The following is a 26,472-nucleotide window of genomic DNA, read 5'->3' as shown; positions in this document are numbered from 1 at the left end:
TTTCTGAAAAGGTTTGGTGTGAGTAAGGCAGCAAATGGAATTAAACCCAAAAATTAGTTAAGTGAGAGACATTTTAACCATCAGGATAATAAAGAGAATGAAGAAGGGATAACAGTGAAATTCTGAAAAAAAATAGTTTTATTTGAATCACTTTGATTTTTAACATGAAACAAAGTAACACTTCTCAATGTTTGTTTTTTTTAACATTAGTCAGAAAATTATATATTTATATATCAGTTTGAATTAGCACTTTGAGGAAAATGGCAGTGGTGAAATGTATTTTTAGTTAGCTTCTGAAAAGAAACCAGTTTATTAAAAAAATGACAAAATAAATGTAGGTTAAAAAAAACGAAAGCATTTAAACATCTAGTAGAATGGAAACCTCCAGAGTCACAAAATTAAAATATAGAACTTGAATAAATGTGAATAATTCACAGTATTCTACTAAAAAAAATATATCGTGTACAAAAATATTTACAGCAATTATGACACAGAGTGTATTTTTATAGTTCAGAGATTTCACAAATCTCCCTGTAGGTTTAGGGGAAACTAGCCTACATCGATAATTTGAGAGTAACAGTTGTCGCTGCTAAAGCTAACTTTAATCTTGTTTTATGATGCTTTAGTAAATAAAATGAAGTAGAAAAATGCTACATTTTAGGAAAAAACTCATTTGATTTAAGTTTGATGTGCTGATAATGTATAAAACAAACAAAAAAATCATAAGGAAGCGTTAAAGCTAGTTTTATGTTTATTGGTAATGAGATGTGGTTCCCAAATGAAGCATCATTCTTGTGTATGTCCATTTGCGTCTTGGGATTACAACCATAACTTATTATTGCAATATTAAACTGTACAAAAAGTTAATCAACTGTTTCCTATATGAGTACTTTGTACACACTAATTTCCCCAAAAATAATCTGACTTAAAACCAAACATCTCTTCTGAGAAAACGTTAGCCTATTTCAAAGGATGTTAGATCTGAGAGGAACTGCAGCCAATCTATACGCTCATGAAGTGATGACATTTGGAAAAAAAAAAAAAAGTTCAGGCGTTATTGCTTAGTCTAGATGTCACAAATAAGCTACCTTGCTTATTTTACTTCCTTTGGTATGAAGTTTGCAGTGTGGTTAGGCAACAATAATAATAAGTCAGTTAAATGCAGGAAAAGTTGTGATTAACATTTCTTCAATCCTTCTTTTTCTTCGATGCAATTTTGGACTGCCTCTTTGAGCTTCCCAAATTGCTCAGTTTCAAACAATTCAATTAAAATCAGTTTAAAGTCCTTCATATAGTCTTAGAAAAAATACTAAATGAGACCAATAAATTTGAACAAAAACATATAAAAACACAATAAGAAATCAGTTAAAGCTAGCTTCATGTTTACAGGTTGATGTTAATTCCTTGGTTGTTCACTTCACAATCCATACTAGCTTTGGGAAAAAAAACACATGTTGTGCTCATGTCCATGTGCTATGAAAGACAGTCTCTGCCTATATGTTGATGGAAGAGGATAACATTCAAAGTGCTAAGAGGAAGAGGAGGATAAAGAGAATGGAGAGAAGGGGAAGACCGAGGAAGAACCTTCAGAAGAATTGAGGAGCTGATCACACCATGCCGGCTCGTCCAGGTTTATTTCAACAAATGGGTCACTGGAGCAAACTGCTGTGAGAGAGGACAAAGATTGGGATTGAAGAAGACAGTGGATTGCAAAATGGAAAATGCCAACTTATCTGCAAACACCTAATCACTGTGCAGCAGTAAAACATTAAAAAAGTGCCACAGAAACAGACAATGTTCACTTTTAGAGTAAAACTGATGGATCACTTCTGCAGCCAACACTTTTAAAATGCAGACATTTTCATTTAAAGCCAAATGGTCTCTACCTTCAGTTGGTCACTGACCTGTTGCTACTGTAGGTCTACCTTTTGAATTTTGCATGAAGTAAAAACATTTCAGGAAAAAAGTCCACATTTGGAGGATGGGATTGATGAGGGAGACATAATTCACATCACTCCTTACACCAGTGACCACAGTAAGAGTCCCATATACAGCTGTGGTTGGACGTTTCCATACACTCATTATCGGCATGAATGTCATGGTAAATAGTCTGACAAGGATAAAGCCTATTAAATTTTTAATTGTAATCATGGTTGACTACAACTGGCAGGTTTTCTTTGCCGCATAAAACAATTTGTTTAGCAGCACTTATTGGAATAAATATAGGGGCAATCGTGGCTCAAGAGTTGGCAGTTCTTATTGTAGTCGGAAGGTGGCCGGTTTGAGCCCCGACTCCGACAGTCTCAGTCATTGTGTCCTTGGGCAAGACACTTCACCCGTTGCCTACTGGTGGTGGGCAGAGGGCCCGGTGGCGCCGGTGTCCGGCAGCCTCGCCTCTGTCAGTGCGCCCCAGGGCAGCTGTGGCTACAATGTAGCTTCATCACCAGTGTGTGAATGGGTGGATGACTGGATGTAGTGTAAAGTAAAACGCTATACAAATACAGCCCATTTACCATAAAGAGTTGAGCCATATGTATACAAAGAATTTCAGTGAATATTTCATGTTTTGTCTTTAGACATACATAGAAGCGAGTTATATTTTGGAGCTTCATGGTAAACTTTCTCGTGCAAGTCCTGCATGATTTCTGAAAATGCAATAGAGAAATGACCGTACTGCTTTGTGTTTGTATTTGCATTATTAAAGAAAAATCTTACTTGGGTTGTTGTTGTTTTCATTCTGCTGCTCCCCAATAGCATCAAAGAAAAGGCTGGTACTGCTCGGTGGGTTGGATATCTTGTCAGCTTCATCGCTACTCAGTGAGGGAGTGGTGTTTTCAGCGGGTGAAGTCTCCACACCGTTTGCTTCTGGCTGTTCCTCAGGAGCTGAGTAGAGAGGTCAAACAGAAGACAAACAGGATTTGTAAGATAAGGTGTAACTTTCTTTAGTGCTGCAGAGTTTTGGGTAATCCCCGCAATACTAAAGATATTATTTAGTGTAGTTTAAAGCCCTTCCCACAACATACAGTACTTTTTTCGAAACATGTAATTTGCAATCTTATTTGTAATTTGTAATCTTACTGTGTCTCTGTCCTACCCAAATAATTTTACTTTACTTCTAAAAAAATAACTTATTGATGACAAAATATCTTGCCTTGTAGTTTAGGCTGTTTAGAAATAATGGCGTAGTGTGGAGGCATATATTCTTGGACCTCTCTGGGCCGCTTATTACAAACAGAGCATTGTTTAAATCCTACTTTAGTGTTGATGCTGATCATGAGTAAAACACAGTGTCACAAAGCTCAAATCTCTCAGTGTGGTTTCTTGTAAATGACAATGCATTCACAGTACTCAGAGGCAAGAAGTCATGAAGTACAAATACATAGTTACTATACCTAAGTAGAATTTTCAGGTATCTGTACTTCTGAAAAACAGTTTCATTTTGTACCGTTCTCTCCAGTGGAGTCCTTTTCCTCCGACTGTAGACTCGTGCCATTAGCGACCGGTGGAGGTGAAAGGTCATCGGTGGCTTCAATATCTTTAGGTACCGGTCGCTCTGAGATGTGACACACATACAAACGCCAAAGCAAACTCATTAGGATCATCTTAAGTGCAGACATGTATATATAAAATTTAATTCCACAGAAACACACCCAGATCATCCAGGTAGACTGGCTCAAAGGTGCCAGTGGGCTGGTTGAGATGACCAACAGGATTTGGACGCTGGAGGTCAAATGAATATGTCTGCACAAACAAACAAAAATGCAAGCAAGATACTAATAAGCGAACATGATGTGTGTGTACCTGTTTTAATTGTAATATAATAAGCAAAGGCTAAGTGCACAGAAAACAATTTCTACTTCCATTTCTTTTTCTTACCCTGGAGGCTCGCCTCAAGAGGTAGAGGATGATACACAGAATTATAATCACTATGATGATAAGCGCCAGGACAACATAACCTAGAGACAAAGATAAGCAGAGCTGTTTTAAAAGAAGTGGTAATAACATTGGGACCACCCAAAAAAGGGAATGGGCTCTAAAAATTAATATTATGCTGTTAATCTTACATTGTTAAACTCCTTAGAACATCACTTAAAAAAATATAAAAACTATTTAAAAATTCAAAAGTAGAATTGTAGAGAAATTACAGTGTCAATTTCTTATCATGTAATCAGCATTGCAACCACAGGGGGACACTAGCATTTTTTATGGTTGATTTTTTTTTAGTCCCACCAAGTAAGAAAAACTAAAAGGTGTCTCGCCCAGGCAGCATACATATTAGAGCCAAATCTAGCCTACTTTTGGCACTGGCCAGTGTTCTGTGTGGCATGTCGTGTCAAAACTTTGGTGGAACTGTGGCTGAGTAGTGGTAACCAGGCACATCCTGAGTAAGTGCTGCCAGTCACAACCCAAGGCAGCTCACAGGAAACCACTGATATGTGCCAAAAAATCCGTTAACATCTAAAAAAATTTAACTGTTTTGTTTTTTCTTTTGTTTTTTTAAAATATAGATTCTAGATCCTATTTATTACCACTGAAACAACTGGCCACTGTAGTTTTAAGAAGTTCACTACAACATTAGTGTCCATTTGGACAGTTGAAAATGATAGCAGAATAAAACAGACAGATGTTTAAATACATAATAGATAATATAATAAAGATTCTTACCTGCAGACGAGCCAGGTGGAGGGGGTGCTAAAAGAAACAAACAGCAGGCTCAGTAATTCAGCTAAAGTCAGTTTATGTTTTTTTATAATAGAAAAGTGAAGCAAATTCACTTTATAGGTAAAAGCGTAGCATATGTCTGAATATTTAAATTACAAGAGGATGAGCATTTGATTTTTCTTTAGTTAATTTGCAACATTTACAAGTGACTTTCTGTTTAGCAGGCACTATTTAAGCATTGTGATTCAATTTAAGTCAGTAACTCCTTTCCATCTATCCATATCTCCTGTTAGTATCCATGTGATTACTATTCAGAAGCTGCTTTTCAAAAAAAAAAAACTTTAAGGATTATTTCGGTTTAATATCCCAAAGAATCGATTAAGGTGTTCCACAAGGATCAGTACTGGGCCCCTTTTAATACTTGTTTGTTTACAATTTTATTACAATGATACTTTTATATCTACTACTTACGTACTTTTATATCTACCCCTCACCAGGTCTGCCTTTGTTTTAGTCCTGTCTATAGGAAATACCCTAAAACCTGCAAATTAAAATACCCTGAACTTTGGTTCGATTGCAGGCTGTCCAACAAAGTTCAAACTGAACTTGGAGTGTATTTCTATTTTCAATAGGACGATATGTTTTTCTCTCTACTACACATTAAAATTACTTTTTCTAATCCACAACAAGAACTATCTAGCTAATGGCCAAGTTTAAATAAAGCAATGAACCTATTTCTATTTCATGTTGACTTTGTGATTTCCAAACATATTTCTGCTGATATGTTGCTTCTTTTGGATTATTTATAATGTGACTAACCCTTATTCTAAATCTTAGTTAACTTTATTGTTTTAATTGTCTTTAAAATGATAGATAATGATAGATAAAGATGTTTTACATGTTACATGTTTTGAGCACTATATATCATTTTAGATACAAGAGATCAAAAGTCAAGCAGAAACTTACTCCTTCTGCTTGACAATATGGCTCAAATGATTAACCTGAATTGATATTTAAGTCCTAATTTTAAAAAAGAAAGAGGAAAAAAGGGGTACAAGTATGCTGCTTTGTGGTCCTTTTATGTGATACGGTGACGTGCCACTGTGTCTGAATATTCAGTTTGACGGTGTGTTAGAATAGGGCGAGAGTGTTTGAGTGGTTGTGTCTGCAGCCTGCTTACAGCTACAGAGCGTGTGAGCCTGCGAGTGTTGTGGTTTGGTGCACAGGAAGACAACTTGGGGCGCAGAACTTGTGCATGTGCTTTCTGAATATGTGACGGTACCTGTAGTTCCTGAGCTGGTACTTGGTGTTGTTTGAGTCATTTTACCACCACGGTCTGCTCCTCCTTGTGTGACTATGCTGGTAGTCTCTTTTGTTGGTACATTAGTACTTGTTAGAGTAGTAGCCACTGTGCCTCCAGGCTGTGAAGAGTAACAAACATCCTTTGGTTGTAAACATTTCATCCTGTAATCTGCCTGATTTCTGTTTCACTCATTGAATATGAAGGCATCTGACTCTGTACAGCAGTAGTTTCTGATTCAAAAGGCTTCCTGTGAGGAGTCTTTGTAGTTCAAGTGAGTTATTTTTTGATGTGGGAAGCCATGTCTATAGACTGTGAATAAAAAAAATAAAGGTGACTGTAGCCACCGTGGTATCACCCAGTGGTTTTAGAAGTCTTATTTCGAAGGCTTGAGTTGAAAACTTTTCTAGGCGCCATCTTGTTTTTTTGAAATTTGACGTCACCATTGAAGGATGAGTCTGGATGTGAAACCGAGCTCACTGCATACTCGTGCAGAAGCCACAACCTAATTCATACACTCCTTTCTCATCTATTTTACTCAAATTAGACTATAAATTTAAAAAAGGACATTATGTTGAGTCCAATATGACTTTAAACTAGCATCAGAGTCCATAAACTCCGGAAACAAAGCTCCCCACAGGAGTTTCTGCACCGGAAGTAGCATATGCTAACGTGCACATAGTCAATTGTGTTGCTAGGACTGATTGGAGGCAAATTTCATTTCAAAAGACTACTCGAGGGAAGCCTTGGTAAAAGCATGGTTTTGTACAAAGTGTGCAAAACGGAGTTTGCATACCATCGAAGCACTTCAACCTTATGGTACCATCTAAATGCAAAACATGTTGCAGCGAGCGCAGAAACTGTGGGAGCTGTTAGCGCTAGCAGTCCAAGTACCAACAAAAGGTGTCGGCAGCCCAAACTTCAGGCTTCAGGACCAATATTAGTAAGTCAACAAACTTTGGATGGATTGCTCTGGACTGTAGACCACTATCAGTGGTAGAAGATGTAGAAGAAAATGTGCTACAGTTAGCGTCAGGTGATCCAACTTTCTAACTGCCATGGCGAAAGACTATTTTAAGTAAAATTCAACAGCTTTTTGACATTAATAAATGAGCAAAATTAGATGCATTACAGATAGCCCTGCTAATATGGAGGAACTACACCAGGAACAAACAAGACTGGGGCAACAGAAAGAGCCACTCATACAGGATGTTTCCACACTGTGGAATTCAGCCCTGGATTTGGTTTCTCGTCTACTAAAGAATCAAGAGGCTGTTTTTACTGCTTTAGACAAACAAAAGCACAAGCTACCGTAGTCATTTTAACTCCATCAGAGCTGGTAAAACTCCTAAAGCTGCCGACTGTCCTTGAGCCATGCAGGTAAATAATACTATTTTTAACAGTTTCTTCAAAAAGCCCTATAGTTACAGTTATTATGTGGATAAATAATGAATTTCTTGAACTGTGTACTACCGGTTTGTGACTGAGCTTCTTGGAGGTGAGACATGTGTCTCATGTTCAGTGGTTTTACCTGCTTTCTGCCGCCTGCATCACAACATGGTCTCTGATGATGACTCAAACTACATGGTGAAATTTAAGACTGCCTTCACAAAGGATCTATCCCAATGTGTAGCTACACTCAACCATCAGTGGCTCAAGATAGCTATTGTGCTTGACCCACGCTTTAAGGACTTCACATGTCTTGCAAGGGTAGAGCGAGAAGAGGCTTGGACCAGCCTTGAGGCCCTGACAGACTGTCCACTGCAGTGGTGGTCCAGTCGAGCAGGGACCTACCCACAGCTGTCTGTCCTGGTATTTGATTAGTGCTGCCACTTCTGTCCCATGTGGGAGACTGTTCTCATTTGCAGCTCACATAGTAACAAAAAAGAGAGCTGTCTTGAAAATGTGAACAGGTTAGTTTGTCTAAGTAACTGGCTGAAAGAGACCGACAGTAAATAAGCATGGAGGTATAGTGAGTCCAATGGGTTTGCTATTTTCTTGCACTGAAATGTTCGATGATCACACTGTTTTAGCCTAATGTTAAAATAATGTTGGCTAAGGTTACTCAGAGTTTAAAGGTGAAGCTGGTCAAATAACCTTTTATGTTTTTGCCTTATTTTTTTAAACTGCACTTTATGTTGAAACAAGTATTATTATTATTAATTAAAGACAATACCATTTCGAAAATTTACTTAAAGTACTTAAAATAGCACTTTATTTTTAAGTCCACCCAATTTTGGAGAGGGATATTATTTTTTTCTATTTTTTTCTTTCCAGAAATTAAAAGTGCTTAAGTTCACAATATTCATGTCCATGTCTATTATTTGATTCTGTCGCCCACTAAAACATTTTGGATTAAAAAAACATTTGCGCTTTGGGGCAAATTTTCTTGTGTGATTAAATGCAATTAATCAGATTAATTAATTACAAAGCCTCCAGTTAATTAGATTAATTTTTTTAATCAAGTCCCACCCCTAGTAATACTAACTTACTACTATGGGCTTTGGCAAATAAAATAATAATTTCAACTATGAGTATCCTACCTTGACTTGGGTGTTGTGATTAATTATTAATAAGGAATTAAACAAAGATATGAAATTGGCGTGCTCAGTGTTATTCATCCTTTGCTGAACTGTTATATTTTTCTTCATCAGTAGCTGAAAATAACTATTTGGGATGTAAAGCTGTTGATGGAGAATCAAGTCAAAGATTAAACTGAATTTGTGAAAACAGAAGTTGAATAATTGCTCTTTATGTTGTGTGATGATCAGAGTTGTGATTAAAGGCAGTAAACGACAGCTTGTGGTTCTCCAACTCTCTTTACATCTGTGCAGCTACTCTGCTTTTAACTACGCAGCTTCATAGTGACAACAAGACTTCAGGAAGTGACTGCATGTTGTGCACCAGGAAATAGCTCCACCATGTAACTGTGCATAAAGCCTGAGTAGGTGGCTTTTTGCACTTTAAAAAGAACCAGACTGCTGTGGATGTTACTTTTTATTCCCTTCTTAAAATAAAGCCTATTTGAAGTTTATGGTCACTGAATGGATGCCAATAATGTGAACTCATAAGCATGAATTCCCAAACCAGACTTTGTCTTTTTACACTTTGAGAACCAAGATTTGCTATTTAACTTTGAGATAATTGACTTACCATACTGTTTGTTTCCTCTGCTGTAGTACTCTCAGGGTCTGTGTCATATTGCATCTTATTTTCAGTTCCTTTTAAAACGTATCTGGCAGTGATTGAGGGGACAGGAGAAACTGTACCTGACATAAAGGAGAGACGCATAAAATCACTTTGAGCCACAGTTAACCTCCCCCCTCTGAAAATAGCACTGTAAAATAATAAACTATTACAACTCTGCAAATAATGTAGTGATATAAAAAATAAATAGAGTGACACAGTTATGCAACAACACAAGAGAAACAGCAGTCTGCTTTAGAAGATAAACCAATGCAGATTTTTATGGTAGTTTAAGAAGATACAGAGTGCTGACCAGGTTCAGGGATTAGTGTCTAAATCTGAATAGATTTACACAATACATGAGTTGTTCTTATTACAGAGGACATTTATACTGTAGCATTGCTACTTTTTTAAGGACAAAAATACTCCAATATTCTCTACTTTACACCAGAAAGGAAATCAATATAAATCGATTTTCAGGTTATCAGATCAAGTGACTTTTATTTCTACAGCCTAATATTACATGTAAGGGTTCATAGACTTTACAGGCATAAACAAAACATATTAAGGACGTCAAAGAATTATTCAATTAAACATCTAAATGATCAGAAATGCTTTCAAAAAGTCAGACTCTTGCTTTTTGTCCTTTTCATACCACAGGTCCATCTGTATTTGGACTTGTGGTATGCAAGAACCTTGGTATTCTCAGCTTGTTTTATGTTAATTAAATAATTTTCTAATTTCCAGTGGAACATACCGTTGGGTTGCTCATGATTTGTACCATTTTGTCCCAGGCAAATAGGAGAAACTGCTAGAACTGAAACAAAGAGAGAGAATGAGCAACAGATAAACATGAGGTTAAAAATGAGCCAGTTAGTCATGGAAAGAGATCAAATTAAATACAAACATCTGAAATTGCCTCAGGACGCAGACTGTGGGTGTGCAATATGATTCTACACTTTACCCTAACAAGTAAATGTCATCCAGATTCTGTGGCTAGCCGGTGTGAGATACACAAACCAACTAAACATGCTCATTTACGGTCACTTGTTTGACAAAGCACGCTTGTTAACTGCTGCTGCAAATACGTGTGAAAAACAGAACAGCTGGTGTGAAAATGAGAGCAGAGAATGGTGAGAGAAGCAGGACAGGAGATATATCATTTTAAATCGTATCAATCAGTCAGTTACAAACTTTCAGTCACTCTGCACTCTGACCTTTGACCTCTCTACCAAAGTTCCTCTGTAAGCCTGCAAACCTTATCTGTATATTACATTGTTATATGTACTGCATACATGTTCTGTGGTCCTAATTTATAGTAATTACAGCAACCAAAACACTTTCATGTTTACAGGGGCATTCACGTTTTTTGTGGTTGATAAATTTAAATTTGTAGCAAGACAAATAATTCAAATAATTATAGCTAAAGAGAAAAGCCTCATGTTGAATTAATACATTCTGCTAATCTGTTAATATTTGCATTGATTTGCACAAAAAGCAGATTCAAAGAAGGGCGTGCATATGGCGAGATTCGTGTGCTCCCAGATTACTTCCTGGATATGTCATGCTTCTCGAGTCCCTGAATGACGCTGAAATGTAATTAAATGCATGCAAGTGCAGATTTAAGAGCAAATCAAGGCTTTCCTTGTGTTGGTCAAAGAAAGGTTTGATGTGGAGCAAAAACTCGAGCCTCCTGCAGCGTCTGACCCTAAAAACAATCTGAACGTTGCCCTTGAAAGCTTCTGAGTTTTTGAGCGCGCACAAGGACCCCGATCACAAGCTTTTCTGTTCCCTTTTAATTTTATTTTTAACTTACCACAAATTCAAACTTCCTCTAGCGAGATAATAGAGCGTGAAATCAGAGATGAAAGCTGCGTGACAGTTGAGTTAAACTCACCGAGGAAGCAGACACGGCTCCACAGCTTCATGGTGGTGATGAATTTACTTTTCTCTCTCTCTCCTACTCACTGAGATTTTAGCCACTTAAAGTTGACGTATGACCATCAGCAGGACTGGTGAGTTTCCTTTTTTGTTTTTTCCTTATTTTGTCCTTTTTAAAGCGATCCTCTTCTTCTGATGCTGCTCTCGCTCCTTAGCTATGAGCTTTCTGCTTGCCGCTTTCTCTCTCTCTTCCTCTCTCTCACGCTCTCCTCCCGCCCTCACTGTGTCTCTTGTCACTCAGTGCCTGTTTCATTTGTGCTTAGTGCTCTATGCTTGTTCTGTTAATGCACGCTACACAAGCTAAAGCATGCTGAAAACAGGGCGGTTGATTGATGTGGGCCCTTTATTTCGAAGAATCTTAAAGTTTTGTACCTTCATCCAACAACTTTAGGATGAAGCTGAACCTGGACTGTGGGTTACAACCTATGACCCGGCATCAGTTTTGGGTTAGTCGCTGGTCCTTGAGTTGCAGGTTGGGATTATAATCTCTGTAATAATAATAATCAGGTGAAAACACTGAAAAAAGGAGAGCATCATATCAGATGCATGCTTACATGCTGTTCTTCTTCACTGTTTTTGTGTCTACTTCTCTTTTTCTCCACCTGCTGCAGTCTACCCCCCCCCCCTCCCCCCTTATTTCTCAACATCTCAACCCACTGTTCTCGCTCTCATATTCTCTATATGATCTGCATGTATCTCCACCCTCTCATGTTTCCCTCGCTCTCAGGAACTGAGTCATCGACCACAGGCACAGGATGCTAGCTCAGTTTTGGCCTCTCACCTCAGAAACACATCGGCAGGACCTCTTTAGTGTTAATTTTCACTGGTTTAAAGCCACGACACACCATATAGCATTTAAAAAAATGCTTACACAAACTCCAGAAAGGGAAACGATTGCCTAAAGTGTTTGAAATCCAGCTTTTGGTGCATTAGATGCTTTAAATTTGCAGCTTTTGTCCCATTTTTTTAACCACAGTCTCAATGTTTTGATCCAGATTATTGAATGTCTCAAGCTTTTTGTGGCTTACAATAGTTTTCAACTTGCGTGTCTTGTCAGATTTCGCACAGTGATTCTCATGTGATGTCTAATGTTAACCACACGAGGGAGAAGTTACACAAAACTACAGCACAGACATCACTGATGTTGCAAAGATGACACTGATAAAGGATGGCAACAATATAAGAGGCAGAGCAAGATCAAGATCAGTAATTTCAGATGGAATTTGAGCCGCTGTGTTAAACATGGTTTAAACATGTCAGGTCGGGTCTTGGACTCCACCTCTCTGGGAACATCTCAGCCCCCCACCCCCCCGGTGTGAGGGCCTATATCTCCCCTCACCACACTCCCTGGCGGTGGCTGATGCCCTCGTCCATCGATGTGTTGGTGGATCCTGGCGCCCGTGGCTTGGTCGGGCCCCTTCCGGGGGTCGGGGCACCCTCGGCAGGGCCACCCCCCACGTATCTCTGCTTGGACTCTCGCACTCTAGGGGGCCTCTGGATGTCTGGGGCCTGGATCTCCACCATACCTGCTTCATGCCCTGGGGGGCAGGGCTATGACTCCCCACACCCTCTAGCAGATAGTTGCATGGAGAAACCTTTTGAGGTTGTGACAGCAGGTGTACACACGGGTGCTCACAGAAAAACACTATATCTTCCTTGGCTGCTGCCTCAAAGCATACTGTGTACCGTCGGTCTTGTGTGCTGTTCAGCAACATTCAATATTTATTATTTACTGTTACTCTACTTACCTTGGTTGTTGCTGTGGTCTCCCTGCTGTGTTGTTCTCTTTTTGCTTGTTTTCTTTTTTGTTCCAACAGGTGATCCGGAGGATTATTTTTTAGTGTCTTCTCTCACTGACCCTCTTCCCCCCTATTTTTCTTTCTTTCCCTTTCCTATCCCCCATTCATGTCTGTCCAGTCTCTAATAACTTAAAATAAATAAATAAATAAATTATTATTAATAATAATAATAAAAACAATAATAAAGATCAATCAAATGGACCAATATACCAATCTAAAGCCATAATGACCCACTTGGAAAAACAAATCTGCTGGGCATCTTTTTTGGCAGACAATAATTCTGATTGCTAAAGTACCGAACAAAACAGGCAAAAAAAAAAAGAAAACAAAAAAGAAATGTACAGACACAGTGTCTCACAGTATAATGTAATCATATTGTAAATGGACTGCTGCTTTTCCTCTCTAACTAACTGCACACTCAAAGTGCTTTCAGTACATTCACCCAATTATGCCCATTTAGTGACTTCTAAACCAAAACACCTTGTCTTAACACACACGCACTGCAAGGATACGTTACCATGCATGCCATGTAATTTGATAAACGACCCACTAAACCTCTTCCTGAGCCACAACTGCCCCCAGGAAACAGATGCAGTCATGACTGGGTATTTGAGGAGGAAACTGAAAGATTAAAAACGGTACATCATGTCAGCTCGCTTTCATTTTCAGCAACATTTGAAATCTTAAAAATATTCTTAACAACAATACTGTGTCATTGATATAAGGAAGTAATATCCTTAGCCTGAAACACTGCCCAGCCGCCTTTTTATACACAATTGACAAAAATAATAAGATATTTATTAAAGAAGTGACTTGTTTTTTATTTAATTTATTTAATTTTTGACTTCTAACATTGATGTTGCCCCTGTCAGAGGAAAGAAGCTTCAGTTCATTCACTAAAACCCCCAAAACTCCCCGCTCTCCTTCCATGGCAGTTTTTCATTCTGGGGCAATAGATCAAAACATCACAACAGAGAGTTTGAAGTCAAGGCTTCATGAGGTGTTAATGCGTTCATGAGTTAATGTTGGTTACCAATTGCTGTTGCTGTTGCTGTTCTTCCCATCTATTCCCACCTACCCCCCATTTACCTTTTACCTTGATTTTTTAAATAACCATTTCAAACTATTTACAGAACAATCAGCTGTTCTTCATTCAATAAGATGCCACACAAATTATTTGTGCCACTCCTCTCTCTCTCTCTCTCTCTCTCGCCATCACTCCTAAGACTTCCCCAGTTTTTTTTTTTTGTTGTTGTTTTTTGCTCATAAGCACAGAGTGCTTGCTAGCACTGTCCTTAGACAGTAAACGTGACGAAACTATTGAGGAAAAAACACAGTGTATATATTGTTTATCATGACTGGTTTTACGTGGCCTATCAACACAATTTAAAAAATGGGATATGTCACCTTGCTTTGTCTTTAAGTGGTCATGTGATTGGCTTACCACAACTACTTTATTCTTTGTCAGTCATACAGCAACACTCATGCGATTGTTTTGCCACCTTAGCTCCAGGTGCTGTGCTGGACCAGACCTTCCCAAAGTGTGGGGCCCGCCCCCTAGAGGGCGCGCAGAACCATTGCAGGAGGGGGCCGCGGTATGAAAAGGAAAAAAAACCAAAAACAGTGCTTGGACACTGCTAGCATAATGGACAGGTTTTTTGACGGGGCTCCAACACAAACGCAAAGCAGGAGATGAAGCATCGCTGAATATGTTTCCAAACCAACTTCATTCTAAGCCAAAGACTAGAAAATATGGTGAAGCTTATCTTCCCTTTGGCTTCACCTGCACAAGTGCCAAGGTAGGTCTCCCCTGCAGAATTGGTTTCCCTTCGTCGGGAGCAGCACTGGGCTCTTCAAATCACAGACAAACAGTATCCCACATTCTTGATTTTTAGTTCACAAACACTTGTTGTAATGACTAACTACTCCTGACATTTTGGAGATGTTAGCTCTTTATACAGTAAAGTTACAGCGGGATACAAATAACATCAGGCTGATCCTGCCACAATTTGTTTGTTATTCCCATCACTGACCCCAACTAATATTACTGACAACCATCAATGAAAATAGTACTACTGGTAAGTCCGAGCTCACCTCAAAAGTGATAAACAAGACAGCAAAGACCAAGTGAGGACTAATGCAGGAGCTGATGGAGGTGAGCCAACCAGCATGAACATGATTTCCTGCAACCAATCAGCACAAGGCGTGAGTCAGCGAGGAGAGAGCAGGTTAAAAAGAACGATAGTCAGCTCAGTAACTGGATGGTAAATATTTCAGGAGACAGAGGTGTACATAACAATGAGTAGTTATAAAAATAAATCAATATTATGAGACATATACAGCTGATGAGATGTAGAAAGAATATAAAGCAAACATTTTTTTTTGTTGCTTTGTATGAAGAAAACCCGACAAAGTAACTAACTGAATCTCACCATGACTACATTTTAACTCTTTCTTCACTAGTTGTGAAAATGACACACATGGCCTATTTGTGGCTAGCTGGCCATAGTCAGAACCTGTTGTTTCTACAGCAGCTCCAGTACACCTTGAAACCAAGAGGTTTCAGTTTGCATACTCTGAGGACCAACTCAGCTTTTGACCTTTGCCAGTCTGAGCAGATGGCACGCAAATGTCAACGAGCACTTTGTAAAATATCACACGCATGAATCATTATTCTGGTGGAAACTGTGGGATTCAAACCCTGGACCTTTACATACCTGTGGTGACTGTACGAACTAGAAAAGCACAGTTCTGAGAGCTAACTTGAAAGTCTTGTTTGCATTTTATCAGTATTGATTTTCATTCTTTGTGAGTTATTACTGAGACTAACAGTCAACAACCAGATTCAGTATCTTCTGTTCCTCTTCTGTTCATCTAATGGAAATTCTTGGATGAATTCTTTCAAGTCCTTTGGAAGCCCAAGCTTAAATTTACTAACTTTACCTGGGGTGATAAACACTTACCTCATAATGTAACTGACTGGGACATAGACTTTGTCCCTTTCAAATATTTTCCTCAACCAGTTGCAGCAGGTGGCTGGCCCTCCCTGAGCCTGATACTGCTGATTTCTTCCTGTTAAAATGGAGTTTTTCCTCTCCACAGTCACCAAGTGCCTGTTGTCTTTATCCTCCAGTATAAACTCACTTTAGTCAACTGTTGTAGTGAACTGGAGATGTATACATAAAACTGAATCAAATGTAATCGTACCAAATACTATGAAAATTGAAACTATGTAGAAATATGGATTTATTATACTAAACCTGAACCACCTACACTCACATTCCAATTTATTAAGCACACCTTGCTATACTGTAACTGCTTTAACCCCCTTTAATTTTTCATGGCACTAATAGCGTCCTGGAATCCGTGCTGAGAGATGTTGGTTCATATTGACTTGATGGCATCACACAGTTACACATATCCATGATGAAAATCTCATGGTCCACCACATCCCAAAGGTCCTCTATTGGATTGAGATCCCTGTGACACTGTGTGACATGCATAGCTTTCATTCATTTTAGGCCAAATTCTGACCCTGTCATCTAAATGTTGCAGTATAAATTGAGTCTCATCAGACCAGGCAACATTTTTCTATCTTGTAGAAACGCTTGCTTTAATTTCCTGTTATTAGCTGGTAGGAGTGGCATCCGGTTTGGTCACAAGCCCCAGCTAAAACCCACCTAGTTCAAGGTTCAACGTGTTGTGCATTCAGAGATGCTCTCCTGCATATCTTGGTTGTAATGAGTGGTTATTTGAGTTACTGCTGCCTTCTAATCAGCGTGAAACATTCTGGACATTCTCCTCTGAAAGGAATCACTGCTCACTGGATATTTTCTCTTTTTTAGATCATTCTCTGTAACCCTAGAAAAGGATGTGTGAAAAAATCCCAGCAGATTAGCAATACTCAGACAGTCCATCTTAAATCAGCCCTCTTGTCCATTGTGATGCTCAGTTTGAACTTCAGCAGGTTTCTTTGACCATGTCTACACTGAGCTGCTGCCATGTGTTTGGCTTATTTGCAAGCACCAAACATACAACATCCAGCATGCACAGTTCTCATAGTTCTGTTAGCTGAGTCTCCAAATCTCTAAACACCATGCGTTAAGGGAACACAACTATAGTTCAAGAAACTTAATGTACTTGACAAAATAAGAGAGAGGACCCACAGTTGAAAAAAAAAGGGGAAGAACATCATGTGACAGCCACCATCTGACTCAGGATTCTCCCCAAAACTGTCATGGTCCGCGGCCCGGCGTCCGGGGTGCTGCTGGGATGTCCACGCCCACGAGCGTGGCTGCTAACCCCACACCTGCATCCCATCCCAGGCGATCATCAGGTGGACTATTTAATCCTGCCCTACCTGCTGCTCCACGCCAGTCCATAGTCGCCTCTCAGCGGTAACGTACGCCTGCGGGAAAAGAACTCTTATGACAAACTCTCCATCGGACCTAACACTGCTTTTTCCCTGTGTACCCAGATCACAACTCGGCGTGTTTTTGTTTACGAGCCACCTGCCTGTCCACCTGTCCGCCTGAGATTTGGTTCACCATCAGCTTCGCCGTCTCGACCCCTTTTGGAGCTCCACCCCCCTCTGGTTCACTCGGCCCGGCTATCACCGTGAGACGCACACTCCACCTTCCCTCGTATGCTGCCTTTTTTCCGCACCCCAGTAATCTGTCTCTCTTTTTGTTTTACAGCCTCTCACAGCCCCGCTCTCGGCGTTCCCTGCGCGGTCCCTCGGTTTCTTCTGGTTCCATACGTTGTTTTTCAGGCTACCCTCACGGGACACCTTTAGTTGCAATAAAAATTACTTTCTTTATTCGCTCCTACCCTAGTGTGTGTGTTCTGCTACTGGGTCCTGCCTGCGCTCGGAACTTCGGTTCATGACAAAAACTAAAATTAATGAACTGAACTAATACTTAAGCAGGACTGCTGGGAACTCCCAACTCAATGTGTAGATGTTACCTCTTTTATACAGTATGTGGCAAAACCCACCAATTTAATTTAAGTGCTTAGGGGGTCATATAATCTACTGTGCAATATAAAGCGCCTTGAGGCAACTGTTGTTGTGATTTGGCGCTATATAAATAAAACTGAATTGAATTGAATTGAATTAAGTGCAATTAGAAACACTAAGAAAGCCAGATTTGTAAAAAGGTACTAAAAAAACATTTGTTGGGGCAATTCAAAGTGTTCAGATGAACAGGGAAATATTGTAGGTCTGCTCTTACCCTTACCCTACTTCTACCCTACTCTTCCTCTTCCTGCTCTGTTATTTTTTTATCTAACACCTGCAAAAGTCACTTGAGGTCTCTTTAATATTTTGACACGTGACTGAGTTGTTCTTCCAAGTTTGAACAGGTGCAATATGACTGAGACCTAATGAAACCACTGTGTTGTACTTTAAAGACGAGTGCTATATGATGACCTTTATGCTGATTTGCTGCTAAAGCGGTGTTTGGATCAGTGGAATTGTGCTTAGAGTTAGAAGCTTGGAGTCATGTTGCTGACACACAGCAGCTTTGTGTTTTCAGTACATAATCAGTGTTGGGGAGTAACGGAATACATGTACCGCCGTTACGTATTTAAAATACAAAATATGAGTAACTGTATTCCGTTACAGTTACCGTTTAAAAAGGTGGTATTCAGAATACAGTTACTTTGTTGAAATAAATGGATTACACGGCGGTACTTTCCTGTTTCATATTGTTGTTGTTCCAGGCGGCAGCGTTACGGTTGCCATGGTTACATGGTGACGCGCGCTCTCTTTGCGACTGTGTGTTTCCTGGGTGAGAGAGCGCCTTTTGTTGTTGTTGTTGTTGTGCTAAGCTAAAAGGTAGAGTGTTACAGACATAGCCCTAAAGAATGTAGCATCATGGGCAGTGTAGTCACATTTCAGTGTTGCAGGGAGAATGGACTGCCATACCTGTTATGTGTCTGTGAGCACGAGGAGGGAGAAAAAGGAGAGTGGAAAGGTACGAGTTGTCATCGAGCGAAAACGGGAGCTGGAAGCATGTAAATATAATAATAACCACTGCAGCCAAGAAGAGTGCCTGACGAGCCCAGTTGTAAGTAAGCTAAGACTCGACTGTACACTGTGTTCGTGTTTTCCTCCGAAACAATAAGTTCCGTTGGAGCAGCCTTTCAACGCCTCTCTCTGTCTCTCGCTAGCAAACTTGACCCACACAACAAAGTAAAGCTATTTTTCGGCTACGAGCCGACAGGGACCCCGCCGTATTAGTCAGAGGTCCCTTTACTACGGTTCGGAGTCGCGGACCTTCAGTAACAGTAATAAATCACACAGCAATAGTACATTCACGTTGTTGTAAAAAGCATGATAATATATTAAGTAATCCAAACTATTCAGAATACGTTACTGTCATTGAGTAACGTAACGGAATACGTTACAGAATACATTTTGGGGCATGTATTCTGTAATCTGTAGTGGAATACATTTTAAAAGTAACCTTCCCAACACTGTACATAATTCCAATTTTCATGTATATTTATTCAGAAAAATCAGCAGTGAGGATGATGGAAAGCAGTGACATCGTAAATAACAACAGCAATACATATGAAGCTTTCCTTCTTTATAAATAAAATACAGTATGAGACATATAACTGTTTTGTGATGAAAAATTGTGTATAAAACATTTACTATGTTGAATTTTTCTTCTGTTGAATAAGTGAAGTAGGACAAAGTGTCACGGCCAGCGGGAGCTGACTGTGTGTTGTGAGCAGAATAGTGGACCCAAACGCAGAAGACGGGAGGAGACGGTACAGAACTTTAAACAAAAAGCGAGACTTTAATAGGGCTGATGACAAGAGTGCAAAACAAAACAACATGAACAGTGGCAAGGCTAAACTAAAACCTAAACTGGAAACACTAGAAATGACTATGACGACTATGAACATGATTTTGTGTAGGCATGAAAGAAACTGTGAAATACAAACATGAACTAGACACATGAACATGCCCTGAACAAAATCATGAAAATCTTGGAAACCTGAAGTGACACGGAGGGCAGACGACCTGACACAGAACAAAGGAAGAAGGAGGACTTAAATACACACAGGGGAAGTGGAAACACACGGGGAAACAGCTGACTCAAATGAACATAACAACATCACAGGAGAAGAGTAAAACTAAACACATTAAAGAAAGAAACACAAGACTTTCAAAATAAAACAGGAAACATGGAGCGACGTAGATATGACGACACAGGCTTGACAACATGAAACACGCAAACAAGAAATACATAACAAATAGCACAGAAGGCCTGGGTGAAACAGACTAAACTAAAATTCACGGCCAATTAATAATCACAAACTCCACATTATCTTCAAAATATAACAAGAGATCAAAACCAACTGAAAGCGCTGGGCCAGAGCCAGCCCTGACACAAAGTGAACAAAGTGAATTTATACTGTTTGTTCTTTGAGCTGTTCCTTTATTTCCCATGAGTATTAACAGCACAGTGGTCAGATCTACATACACTATATAACCAAAAGTATTTACTTCTCTGCCATCACATGCATGTGAACTGGAGTGACAGGGTTTCATATGATGTTGGCCCAAACATTTTCAACTTAGTTTATGAGAATTTTTCACCATTCTTCCAGAAGTGCGTCTGTGAGGTCAGACACTGATGTTGGATATGAAGACTTGGCTCACAGTCTCCGCTTCAGTTCATCCCAGAAGTGTTGGGTTGAGGTCAGGACTCTGTGCAGGGCAGTCTTGAGGACATTTGAACTTTAAAGTCATTTTAAACCCTGTATGTATTTAAATCTAGACTTACTACTTACTACAAGTTTAAAAGGGCTTTACAAGTCACACATCTTCTTCTCTCATTTGTTTTCATGTACACCTAACAATGGGTAAATGTTGTTGCTTCTACAGCAGCTCACCTGCACTTTGAAACTAACTTGAGTTTCAAACCCTTGCCAGTACAAGATGATTGCACACACGCAAATGTCAGTGAGTTATTTAAAATATACCACATGCATGCATGAGTAATTACAATCATGGCAACTGGGGGATTCAACCCTGAAATTTGCATACCTGGAAAAGGTGACTGCACCAATAAAGAAGGCACAGTTTTCATGGTTTATATGTCAGGTGTTTGCAGCTTATGTGCTAATTTGAAGTTTTCTTGGTTAGAATTGGTGAAAAATAAAGATTGTTTTATTTCTAATGGCTTATTCATCTGAAAAAAAAATAGAACACCTCGCTCTTAGTGGATTTGTGGTTGCAGATGTTGAATACCAGAAGCTCATTGCCGAGAAACACAGAAGTAATCACTTTAACAATCAAACCACTAATCTACTCAGTAAGAGCAGGATGATAAAACTTGCGGGTGGGGGGTGAACAGGTTTCCTGTGTATTTACAAGCAGCTCACACTTTTCAAAAGAAAAAACAAACAAACTTTTTTTATACTAGCATACACAAAGCTAAAAGAACATAGCTCAGGCCAAGGGAACAGAGGTCAGCATTTTCAGCACCAGTTGTTTTCAGTCCATGGTTTCTGGGAGCTGCGAAGAGAGATAGAAAGCAATCATGCAAAACAACATTTCCTCATTAGCAGAAAAAACAGCCTAATTCTGAGCTAGCTCGAAGCTTTCAGAAGGGGGAAGAAACTCAGAGGTTATGCAAAAGACCAGAGAATCACCTAATAGCTGACAGTAAGCCAAAATTTGTGAAGCAGCTTTCGTTGACACTGGAAATTAAGGAAAATTGGAAGTGCAATTCTACCTTAGGTACGTAGGTACGTGAGAACCTTATGTGCCTGTGATAGAAATTTGCTTTTAAGTGCATCAGATATCATCACCTTTCTAGGAAGGTTACAAGGTGAGTCCTTCCTAGTTATCTCACAACTCCTGATTTCCCCCAAATTTTTAAAACTGAGGTGAAAAGCACAAATTTGGCATGATCCATGACAAGAATGTCTATGGACAATTCCAGGTTAAAACCATGCAGGCTGGTAGAAGAGTAGTTTAGTGCCTATTGTCTGTGAATGTTCTCAATCATTCAGGTCATCGTAGTCTAAGGAGCTTGGAAAGAAAAGTGTCTGGACTTCGTTTCCTTGAAGATGGACGTCAGTGACCCAGTGTTTTGTATCTGTTTAAGTTATATTCCCTGATTATGTATTATTATAATTTATCTCGTTCCCCGGTCATGTCTGTTGTCACTCCTGTCTCTGTGCTCCGTGTTTCCTTTGTTCAGTTTCACTCTGTGCTTGTCGTGTTTCCTGTTTTACTTTGAAAGTCCGTTTCTCATGTCAGTGTTTCTATTTTTGCTTCCCTTGTCTCGTTAGGCATAATTTCTCCCAGCTGTGTTTTTCTCCTGTCTCCCATTCCCTGATTACTCCAGTGAGTATTTAAGGCCTGTGTTTGCCGTGCTCTGTGTTGTGGTGTGTCCTCACTGTGATGTGTTTTTCTTCTATGTTTCTGGTAACGTTATAGTCCTCTGTTCACAGTTATGTTTTCTAGCTTCCCGGTTTAGTTTCGCAGTGTCTTAGTTCCTCGCTGTTAGTTTCTAGTTTTCTACTTTTCGTTTCTAGTATGTTTTACTACAGCGCACTAAAGTTGCCTCTTTTAGTTCACCCTTGTGTCCTGCGACACTCAAAAATCAGTAGATGCACTTGGGGAACCAGGTCTTTGGTGTCTAACACAAATATAAATCAATATCCAGATAGGAGTCTCCAAGTCTGAGTGCATGCTTCTCAGAAAAGGGTCAAGTGCTCACTCTAGGTTAAAAATTAGTTGGTTCTCCAAGGGGGAGAGTTGAAGAATTTTGGAGTCTTGTTCATGAATGACCAGAAAGTGGAGCCAGAGATTGACTGACAGACTGGTGCAACACTTTGCCAGTTTGTCACGGTGAAGAGAGAAATAAGCATGGAAAGTGAACTTGATCATTTCCAGGGCAATCTACATCCCATCCCTTACTTATAATTAATAAGTACACCATGGTTAGTTAGCCTTCAAACTGAACCCCAATCCCATTCAAAACATCCGCTTCTGACTTAAACAACCAAGAATTGTTAACACAGGCCAGAGCAGGCTAACATTACCTGAGGAGCCTGTCGTGTCTTTTTCTGGAATTTCACCACTGCCAAAATCTGAAAATGAAATAACAACTAAGGTTAAGCTGTTACATTTACTCATTAAACATTCAATAAAAATAGTAATAATAGACTCCAGCCCCCCGAGACCATGACAAGGATAAGCATGGATGGATGGATATTTATATTTATAGCTGAGCTGTTTCATTAAAATTTAGTGTGGTAATGTACAGAACCAGAATTACAAAAAACAGTTGTCTCTGTCCAAATATTTATGGACCTGATTCGATTTTGCCATCAAAATATCATTTTGATTAAAGAGCATCCACAAAGTGATGGATTAACCACTGCAGAAACAGATACAACTATTTTGGTAATTACAAATACTGTTCATAAACTTATGGTCTAATAAATTTGTTAAGCAGTCTATTTCACTATGTCAGAAGTACAGTATGTTTGGAGTCAGCATCCTGTAAAGATATTTACAAATTAGAACTACAGACATAGAGCAGAGGAGACAGATATTACCTGACAGTAGAGAGGGCAGCAGTTCAGTGTCATTTATTATTAAGGTTGAATTTATTTCGCCAGAAGTAAAAAAATAACTATAATCTTCATCATCAAAAGGTGGATCATCTCCCTCTGATAAAATAACTCCAGTACCTTCAGGGATAGAAAAACAAAAATAGCAGATCAAGTAAAGTTGTAGCCCCAAATATATATAGCATTTAAACAATTGAATGAACATTTAAAAAAAAATAGCTGCTGCCCCAAGCCGAGGAGTTTAAGTATTTCAGAGTCTTGTTCATGAATGACCACAGAGTGGAACAGAAAACTGACTGGTGGACCAGTGCAACTCTATACCAGTTTGCTGCGGTGAAGAGAGAGCTATGTGTGAAAACTGAGGTTGATGATTTTCAGGTCATTCTACATTCCTTTCCTTACTTATGATCAAAGCTGTAGGTTATGACTGAAATGACATCATGGATACAAGTTTCCTCTGATGAATCCTGGGCTCAGCACAACAACAGAGAGAAGATCTTGGTCATTTGAAAGGGGTGCAGAGTAAAGCTTCTACTCCTCCACACTGAAAGGAGCCACAGGAGTTGGTACAGCCAACTGACCGTGTCTCCTGGGCATGTGCTGATATATTACAGTGTATGCTAAAGATATAAAGCTAGCACACATTATAACGTATTTAAAATAACATCCAGCCGAAACAATAAAGCGATAGACAAATGAATGAATCAATGATAATGACCCAATAACATATACATGATACTACATAATAGTAATGCATCTGTATGAGGTCACAGGGCTGCATATCAGTGTTTTCTATCTTCATGTCAACCTTTTATGAAAGTCAGCAGAAACTCCCCCTGTCTGGGTAGCATGAAGGGGTGAACTCTAAAGTTCCAGTTACTATTTATTTCCTTCTCATTTACTTGATTCAGGTTTTGAAAATATTGCAGGTTGGGTTAAAATACGTCCCATCTCCCAGGGCTGGTGGTACAGGGTGCTTTGTGTTTCATTAAACACCGGTGTCTGACAGTCTGGCGCTAAGGAAAGGATCACAGGTCATTAATGAAAACTTCATTTAGTTTTGCTGAAAGAAAATTCATCATTTACAGCAACAAACGCTAAACGAAATGAAGAAGCAGTGAAAAACAAATATTCACAGTTCATTAGCTTGTAGAGACACATTTAACAGCCATAACTTGAAGTACTTATTTTCGGTGTAACTTTATTAGTCTCTCACATTGCTGTTGAGGATGTTTGGCTCACGAACTAAAACACTCATGTTGTTTTAGTTCATTGAGGTTTGTGGGTATTCAATTCTGCACGACTCTGTTTAGATCCCTCCAGAGCATTTAAATTGTGTTAAATGAACTTGAGTCTTTTCTTTTTCAGCCATCATGTTGCAGATTTGCTGATCTGATTGGGACCAGATTCCTCCTGCATGACCCAGTTTCAGCTAAACTTTATCTTTGGCTGTGAAATGAGACCAAATCATTACTCCACCAATAGTGTGCAGTGGCCTATAGAGTCTGAGAAATGTCTCTTGTATGTTTCTCTCGCGGTCTCGCCTCGGAGCTAGTGTTCTAGGATGACTAGGATGACTACCATTGGGATAGAGTAGGAAAGCACTGTATAAGAACCAGTTCATTGACCAGTAACACTTACTTTTCTATTAGTTTGTTGCATGTTTTTGCAACTTTTTTGAGACATGTTGCTGCCATCAAATTCTAAATAAGCCAGTATATTTTCCTAAGATGCTATATTTTCTTAGTTTAAATATTTGATCTATTTTCTATGTTCTGTTGTGAATAAAAATGTTTATGAGAATAACAAATGATTACTTTCAGTTTTTATTTATCGCCTATATACAGCTCCTAGCTTTCAGTGAGCTTGTTTCTCACACTCTGTATTTTGGTTTAGGTTTTGTTGTATAAATAGTGACATAGTGTAATGTCACGTACTGTTCATTTGAGGATGTGTCTCAAAAATGTTATGACTTGCCGAGGACCACATGATTTTTATTATGCCCTGATATGTAAAATCTCGAGAAAGAGCCTTTACTTTCTTTTTTATGCGTATAAAACATGTACCTTATTTGAAATGGTCTCTTTACAGCTACAATATGTCTAAAATACTGCATATAATTATTTTTGATAGCACATATAACCTATCATATATTAATTAAGCATTAATAGTTAGAATTGTAGTTTTTCTTACTAGTAAACCACATGAAAGGTTAAATAAATGTTAATTCACCAATAATTAACAACAGTTATTATAAGTGTTTCTTTTGTCTGAGCTGTTTGAAAAGTATTGGCAAATGAGCCAAAAAGAACACTTTTTAAAGCATTTTAAGGTGGTTCTTTCAGGTAAACCGAGATAGAACTTGTGCAGATCTGAAACTACACACTAATACACAAAAAAAGATCTGCTCACGCTCAAATGTTGAACTTTAGAAGTCGCAAAGATTAAATATAACCTACATGTTCCCGACGGTCAAAGGTACTTTCAACGATCAACATCTCCCCAGATCCTGCCTTTGAAACCCCATCAATACAAATCATGACTGAGACACACCCTACCATGATGCCATTTAAAAGCAAAACAATAAACCACACGCACAGTTTTAACTCACTCACCAAGAACCCACAACAGCAGGCAAAGTGTCATCGTTGGCATCATCCGTTAATGCTTTGTTGTTCTTCTCTGACAAATTTGATGTGAAAATTTCAAACCAATCTTCTCCTCGTGACTGACAGCTGTCACCTTGATGTCTGCTTGAACTCTTCATTCAGTAAGTCTTGTATATACAAAAACAGGAACTAGCTAAACCACAGTGAACTACATCAGCTGACTTGTTATTGCTTGCAGACTTATGTAAAGCTTTGACTTTGACATCAGGGCCACCATGAGGTCGATAATTGCAGCTTTTGTTACAGGTCTTTTGTACAGATTTGAAATGTTTATCCAGAGGATGCTTTTTACTCTAGTGGTTCTCTGACT

The 26,472-nt window shown here is 39.0% G+C and overlaps 1 protein-coding gene and 1 long non-coding RNA gene across 4 annotated transcripts; both read right to left on the bottom strand.

Moving 5' to 3' along the window:
• Positions 1 to 8: 8 nt before the first annotated feature.
• Positions 9 to 11,313, bottom strand: LOC146579393 (uncharacterized). Of its 3 annotated transcripts, none has more exons than XM_085269331.1 (10): positions 11,046 to 11,313; positions 9,906 to 9,965; positions 9,116 to 9,231; positions 5,945 to 6,083; positions 4,666 to 4,692; positions 3,877 to 3,956; positions 3,651 to 3,741; positions 3,446 to 3,553; positions 2,716 to 2,883; positions 9 to 1,662 (listed from the first exon to the last, which is right to left on the bottom strand). In XM_085269331.1, exons 1-10 carry the CDS (start codon positions 11,074 to 11,076, stop codon positions 1,529 to 1,531), a joined length of 954 nt encoding a protein of 317 aa, XP_085125457.1. In that variant the 5' UTR covers positions 11,077 to 11,313; the 3' UTR covers positions 9 to 1,528. The 3 variants fall into 3 exon arrangements, with proteins under 3 accessions (XP_085125457.1, XP_085125458.1, XP_085125456.1); XM_085269332.1 differs by having other exon boundaries at positions 10 to 1,665; positions 9,116 to 9,225; positions 11,046 to 11,306; XM_085269330.1 differs by having other exon boundaries at positions 10 to 1,665; positions 11,046 to 11,304.
• An 8,357-nt stretch (positions 11,314 to 19,670) lies between these two features.
• On the bottom strand, positions 19,671 to 26,247 carry LOC146579392 (uncharacterized). Its single transcript, XR_014891607.1, has 4 exons — positions 26,109 to 26,247; positions 23,479 to 23,613; positions 22,960 to 23,007; positions 19,671 to 21,421 (listed from the first exon to the last, which is right to left on the bottom strand). It is a non-coding gene; the product is annotated as an uncharacterized LOC146579392 (long non-coding RNA).
• Between the last annotated feature and the right edge of the window lie 225 nt (positions 26,248 to 26,472).

Source organism: Mchenga conophoros, linkage group LG3 (assembly GCF_057382185.1).
Source record: "Mchenga conophoros isolate Kocher_MC1m ecotype Shallow Benthic linkage group LG3, M_conophoros_male_GT1.1, whole genome shotgun sequence".
Taxonomy (NCBI): domain Eukaryota; kingdom Metazoa; phylum Chordata; class Actinopteri; order Cichliformes; family Cichlidae; genus Mchenga; species Mchenga conophoros.
Note: the sequence above shows the minus strand (reverse complement) of the source record. Positions and strands in the feature narration are given on the sequence as shown.

What these genes read in the sequence shown, in the direction of transcription:
- LOC146579393 (XM_085269330.1), bottom strand. Translation starts at nt 11,076, where the DNA reads ATGAAGCTGTGGAGCCGTGTCTGCTTCCTCG. An exon ending in GGACTCCACTGGAGAGAACG is followed by an intron (nt 2,884 to 3,445) that starts GTACAAAATGAA and finishes CTCTCTACTCAG; the next exon opens with CTCCTGAGGAACAGCCAGAA. An exon ending in TGAAAACAACAACAACCCAA is followed by an intron (nt 1,666 to 2,715) that starts GTAAGATTTTTC and finishes CCTCTCTCACAG; the next exon opens with CAGTTTGCTCCAGTGACCCA.